Source organism: Cricetulus griseus, chromosome 6 (genome assembly GCF_003668045.3).
Source record: "Cricetulus griseus strain 17A/GY chromosome 6, alternate assembly CriGri-PICRH-1.0, whole genome shotgun sequence".
NCBI classification, from domain to species: Eukaryota; Metazoa; Chordata; class Mammalia; order Rodentia; family Cricetidae; genus Cricetulus; species Cricetulus griseus.
Genome location: NC_048599.1, coordinates 146,491,886 through 146,497,676, shown reverse-complemented (window position 1 = coordinate 146,497,676; position 5,791 = coordinate 146,491,886). Strand labels below are relative to the sequence as shown.

The window sequence follows — 5,791 nt, the reverse complement described above, 5'->3', positions numbered from 1 at the left end:
AAGATTTGGGGGTTCTGACCAAATTAGGCTTCAGAGCATATTTTGGTTCATAAGCCCTGCTGAACTACATACATAACTGTAGCTGGTATATCATTAATCCTCCTGCCTCCAGCCTGAGCCACTTCACCCAGTATGCAATGCTGGGTATCAAATATAGGACTCGAGGCTGTTAACTATCTTTTTTGCAACAGGGTCTCTATATAGCTGGGGCTGGCCTGGAGCTCACTATGTAGACTAGTAAGTATGGCCTCAGAGATCCTCCTGCCTCTGCCTCCTGAGTGCTTACATCAGAGGTGTGTAGCACTGTGGATTTTCAAGCTATACATTTTAAAATATAAATTACAAACTAAGTACCACCCAGTGATAAGCATGTTTGGCACATTCAAGTCCCTTGATCTTACATCACAAAGAAAAATAAAATCCAAGTGTGTAAGTCATCAGGTCACTCAATTTTTTCTTTTTCTCTGGCAGAGGATTAAACTCAAGGCTTCACACTTGCTAAACAATGCCCTACCACTGAGTACATACCATTTTTGCATCTTTTCAGACAGCCTCAGTTCCCTAGGCAGGGCTTGGACTTGTCATTTCTCCTACCACAGCTGGAATTGTAAGCCTGGCACATCATAAGAGAATCTGCAGTCCCACATCACGACTTGTTAGAGGAAATGAAAAGGGGCAGTGATGGTGCACTTTGACTCCCAGCACAGGGGCATAGAGACACATGGATCTGAATTGAAGCCCAGCCTGGTCTAAAGTGAGTTCTAAGATAGCCGGGCCTACACAGAGACCTTGTCTTGAAATACTAAAACCAAAGAACAAACAAAAAACCCCAGAAAGCAATTTTACAAAGGGGAAGTAAGATTTCAGTCATAGTCAAGAGAACTGGACTTGGGCACTGTGAAATGAGCCTTGCCTAGGGGAAGAAACAGCAAACATCCTTTGCCTTGCTGTAAAGCTAGACAAATTCAAATTCCCAGGAAGTAGAACAACCCAGCAACATCACAAACCCTCCTTCCCTGCCCAACATATAGACAAACACCTGAGAATCGAGCCTTAAATTTTACCTATCTAAAATAAAAGACAGATAATTACAAGCTTTTCACAAAAATTAGACCAGTGTAAATAACAAACATTTATTGGTGTCATTTACGGTAGAAAAAAGTTCCTACACCAGATGTGCATGACCCAATTGTTAAATAGAACATTTCCAAGGTGAACACACACCCTGACCCAGCTTTTTCCCCAATTTTAAAAATTGCCAATTCCTCCTTTCCCCAACCCCAAGACATGTGAGCAACTGCTAATGAAAAGCAGTAAACAGCCACTTGGGCTATAGCATTTTCAACTCCACTCTGAGGTGAAGATTCCAATTACATTCGAGACTTAAGTTCTCTCAATTTTCTCCTAACGAAAGTTCCTGAGTCCAATATTTACAATATTACAGCCCTAGCAGATCAGTACACCTACAACTCATCTTTTTCTGATGTATCCTCTTCACCAGTTGGGGGAGGGCCTGCACTTCCATAGAGTTTGCTAATAATAGGCTGAACAATTTCCTCTAGTTCCTTCTTTTTAGCTTTAAAGTCTTCAATGTCTGCATCCTGGTGGCTTTCCAGCCATTCAATCTTTTCCTCTACAGCTTTCTCCATGGTTTCTTTATCTTCAGAGGAAAGTTTACCGCCCAGCTTTTCTTTATCTCCAATCTGGTTCTTGAGAGAGTAAGCATAGCTTTCCAACTCGTTCCTGGTATCAATGCGCTCTTTGAGCTTTTTGTCTTCCTCAGCAAACTTCTCTGCATCATTAACCATCCTTTCAATTTCTTCAGGTGTCAGGCGATTTTGGTCATTGGTAATTGTGATTTTGTTTTTGTTCCCTGTACCTTTGTCTTCAGCTGTCACTCGAAGAATACCATTAACATCTATCTCAAAGGTGACTTCAATCTGGGGTACCCCACGAGGAGCAGGAGGAATTCCAGTCAGATCAAATGTACCCAGAAGATGGTTGTCTTTTGTTAGGGGTCGTTCACCTAGAGCAGTAACAGGAAAAACTTGTTATTGACAAGCCTCAGTGTACTGGTATCCTTACACTTCTTATAATGTGGGGAGTGGGTGGCAAGGACCCTTTATTGGGGTAAAAGTCAGTATTGAACCAAGAGCGGCAACTCACTGGGCGCTACTACTCTTAACCAAATTTCATCTCTTAAAAAACACTATAAAAGTCCCTTAATTTGTATTTCAAAAGCCAATGGACAAGTATGCAAAGTACTGAAGCAGCTTCTTCATTTGAATTACAGAAGATACTTCTTTCCCTGGGCATTTTAATAATGTATTATTAGATCCAAAGTCACACTCTTTCAAACTACACAATATTTGTGAATGTTAATAATTACCTTCATAGACCTTGATTGTTACAGTTGGCTGATTATCAGAAGCTGTGGAAAAGATCTGAGACTTCTTGGTGGGTACCACAGTGTTCCTTGGAATCAGTTTGGTCATGACACCTCCCACTGTTTCAATACCAAGTGTAAGAGGACATACATCAAGCAGTACCAGATCACCTGCAGAAGAGAATTAATCAAGTTAGATTTCAATTTGAGTCCTAAGAGCACTACACTAAGCAATGTCCCACTGTCATTTGCCCAGGTTGTAACCATAAACACAATAGAGCAAATGAATTAACAGCTACTAGTGATGTTAACTAAGCCTGACCCAGGTCTTGTCATCATCACTTTACCTTCATTAGCTATGTGACCTGTTGCTCCTCACCCTACAGCTTTCTGAAGCAACAGCTGACCACTGGCTACTCCAACACATATGTGAGAGATACAGTGAGTAACCCACCTGTATCTTGATCACCAGAGAGGACACCAGCCTGGACAGCAGCACCGTATGCTACAGCCTCATCTGGGTTTATGCCACGGGATGGCTCCTTGCCATTGAAGAACTCTTTCACCAGCTGCTGAATCTTGGGAATCCGAGTAGACCCACCGACAAGAACAATTTCATCAATGTCTGATTTCTTCAGATCAGAGTCTTCCAACACTTTCTGGACTGGCTTCATGGTAGATCGGAACAGGTCCTACAAAAAAGGCATGATTATGATTAATGTGGTGCCCACTGTACCTAGACATTGTTTAGTTACCCTGCATCAGGTATCCTAAATTCTACAGTGTAAGTGGCCCTCAGCAGCAACCAAAGAGCTTACCATGTTCAACTCTTCAAATTTGGCCCGAGTCAGGGTCTCAGAGAAGTCTTCTCCTTCAAAGAAGGACTCTATCTCAATTCTTGCTTGATGCTGAGAAGACAGGGCTCGCTTAGCCTTTTCCACCTCACGACGAAGTTTCTGCACAGCTCTGTTGTCTTTTCTAACGTCTTTCCCAGTTTTCTTTTTGTACAGCTTGATGAAGTGTTCCATAACCCGCTGATCAAAGTCTTCCCCACCGAGATGAGTGTCTCCATTCGTGGCCACCACTTCAAAGACACCATTGTCAATGGTCAGAAGAGACACATCGAAGGTTCCACCGCCCAGGTCAAAAACGAGGATGTTCTTCTCGCCCTCTCTCTTATCCAGGCCATACGCAATAGCAGCTGCTGTGCTGTAAAAATGAAGTAGAGGAGAGAAAAATCTAAAGCCAGGTTCTCATTTCCCCTACCTGGCAGATCCACTGAACCTCGAGTTCCATACTTACGGCTCATTGATGATCCGCATGACATTCAGTCCAGCAATGGTGCCAGCATCTTTGGTTGCTTGGCGCTGGGCATCATTGAAGTAAGCCGGCACAGTAACAACTGCATGGGTAACCTAGGAGGACAAGAGATAACTGAAGTATACTTTGTTACTTCCCTATCTTATCAACTACAGCCAAAGCACATCAGTTTCTTTTTGGTTTTTTGAGACAGGGTTTCTCTGTGTAGCCCTGGCTGTCTTGGAACTAGCTCTTGTAGATCAGGCTGGTCTCAAACTCACAGAAATCCACCTGCCTCTGCCTCCCAAGCGCTGGGACTAAAAGCATGCACCACCAACACCCAGCACACATCAGTTTCTAAGTCAGCATACTGATAATATGATACTGATAATAAATCATAAACTTTTATAACCACAAAATTAAATAACTCATGAAAACTGACTAGCATTTAGATTGACCTTCCACAAAGCACTAAATCATTAAGCCTGACAAAAGTTGTTACCAGTTAGATTAAAAGATTTTAAACCAGGAAGATTTCCTATGTAAGCCAACAGGAGCAACAAAACCTTTTAACACTTAACACCATGCCACACATGTATTTACCTTCTTTCCCAAATATGCTTCAGCAGTTTCTTTCATTTTAGTGAGAACCATGGCAGAAATTTCTTCTGGGGCAAATGTTTTGGTTTGCCCACCTCCAATATCAACTTGAATGTATGGTTTAGTTTTCTTTTCAACCACCTATGATAAAGAATAATTTAAAGGTAATTTTTCCGAAGTTGAAACAATGGCACCACAAAGTTTAAAGAAAAAATAATCCGTTTCTTCTCTTCCATAACTTGAATTCATTTTGGTCCCTTAGGGAGATCTTGACTAAGACTAAGCACAGCTGTATTGTGGGCCGATCGACAGTTTTTAGTCTACCTTCCAACTTTTAGACATTGTAACACTGTGTCTCTTCTCATAATACTAAAAGAGACTACATCTAAAACCGTTACGTAAACCCCGACTGCATCCTTTTAGCCGTTTGAATGTTTTTCCGCCTCGTTTCAACCTCTAAATTTCCCACCACCCTAACAGCCCCTTAAGCGTGGGTTAAAAAAAAAAAAAAAACGGATTGGACCTTGAAAGGCAAGAACTTGATGTCCTGCTGCACTGAAGGGTCATTCCAAGTGCGTCCGATGAGGCGCTTGGCGTCGAAGACCGTGTTCTCGGGATTGGAGGTGAGCTGGTTCTTGGCCGCATCGCCAATCAGACGCTCGCCTTCAGGAGTGAAGGCCACATACGACGGCGTGATGCGGTTGCCCTGATCGTTGGCTATGATCTCCACGCGGCCGTTCTTGAACACACCAACGCTGACGGAAACACCCCACAGAAAAGGAATCAGCACCTCACTCTCTCACGCCGGCCCAGGAGGCCACGCCCCACTCTCTCTCCCCCACTCACCAGGAATAGGTGGTCCCCAGGTCGATGCCGACCACCGTGCCCACATCCTCCTTCTTGTCCTCCTCCTCGGCCCGCACCGCGCAGAGCAGCAGCAGCGCCGCCGCCACCATAGGGAACTTCATCTTGCCGGCGCTGTGGGCCAGTGCTCAGCGGTCGGTCCGTCTGCAGTCTCGAAGTCCAGCAACAGGCTGTAGTCCCGGAGCGCGGCGGCGTTCCGATCTGAGGGCGACAGAAGCCCCCCGGGTCAGGAGGAGCCACGAGACAGGCTCAAAGGAGGTCTGGCAAGAGCAGGCCGCGGCGCTTACCTCTCGGAGCCGCAAAGGCAGGTCCTCCGGTCACTGTTGTCTTGGCCAGTGTGGAGCGCGCCGCCGCCGACTTGGCTTATATACCCTCCCCCCAGCCCCGTCGTGGAGGCCTCCGATTGGTGAAGGCGCTTCTCGTTGGAGGACGCTGATTGGTCCATGCCACCAAGCTGGCCGCTGCCGATTCGAAGCGGCCTCCTCCGCAACTTACGTCACCGCTACGCCCCCCGGGCTGACTCATTGGCTACTGGTTACTCTCAACGGCCGCCAATGAGAGACAGCATCCGCCCTGTGCGCCGGTCCTATTGGTTCAGCAGCTGCCTGTCCCTCAGGTGACCTCTCAACCCGAGACCGTTTC

The 5,791-nt window shown here is 45.4% G+C and overlaps 1 protein-coding gene across 1 annotated transcript; it reads right to left on the bottom strand.

Moving 5' to 3' along the window:
- Positions 1–1,244: 1,244 nt before the first annotated feature.
- Positions 1,245–5,488, bottom strand: Hspa5 (heat shock protein family A (Hsp70) member 5). Its single transcript, NM_001246739.2, is given in 9 exon segments — positions 1,245–2,026; positions 2,390–2,557; positions 2,841–3,078; positions 3,205–3,595; positions 3,689–3,801; positions 4,289–4,426; positions 4,809–5,040; positions 5,132–5,350; positions 5,437–5,488. Coding segments are annotated over 8 exon segments (1,965 nt in total). The 5' UTR covers positions 5,254–5,350; positions 5,437–5,488; the 3' UTR covers positions 1,245–1,463.
- Positions 5,489–5,791: the final 303 nt, after the last annotated feature.